The 200-nt window shown below is 59.5% G+C and overlaps 1 protein-coding gene across 1 annotated transcript in view; it reads right to left on the bottom strand.

The window, feature by feature from the left end:
• The window catches only part of LOC104167370 (ATP-dependent 6-phosphofructokinase, muscle type-like), a gene marked incomplete at its 5' end in the record, with an annotated part of 3746 nt that overhangs the window by 1087 nt on the left and 2459 nt on the right, over positions 1–200 (bottom strand). Inside the window, 2 exon segments of the mRNA XM_009707612.1 lie at positions 9–47; positions 171–197. Of these exon segments, the coding sequence (XP_009705914.1) occupies positions 9–47; positions 171–197 (66 nt within the window).

Raw genomic sequence — 200 nt, forward strand, 5'->3', positions numbered from 1 at the left:
CTCTTCACTGTCGTCTTCATCTTCTCAGTTAAATGCTCCACGTTGATCTACGTAGAGCGCAAAACGGGCGTTGGGGGGCTTGGAAATGGGACTAAATGCGGTTCCCACCACCCTGGGGCAGCAGCGATGCGCGGAGTAGGGGGCTACAGGGTGTAGGGGGTCCCCCCAACCTGCAGGCCGCGGATGCTGTAGTGCTCCTC

This window comes from Cariama cristata, unplaced genomic scaffold, assembly GCF_000690535.1.
Source record: "Cariama cristata isolate BGI_N322 unplaced genomic scaffold, ASM69053v1 scaffold25769, whole genome shotgun sequence".
NCBI classification, from domain to species: domain Eukaryota; kingdom Metazoa; phylum Chordata; class Aves; order Cariamiformes; family Cariamidae; genus Cariama; species Cariama cristata.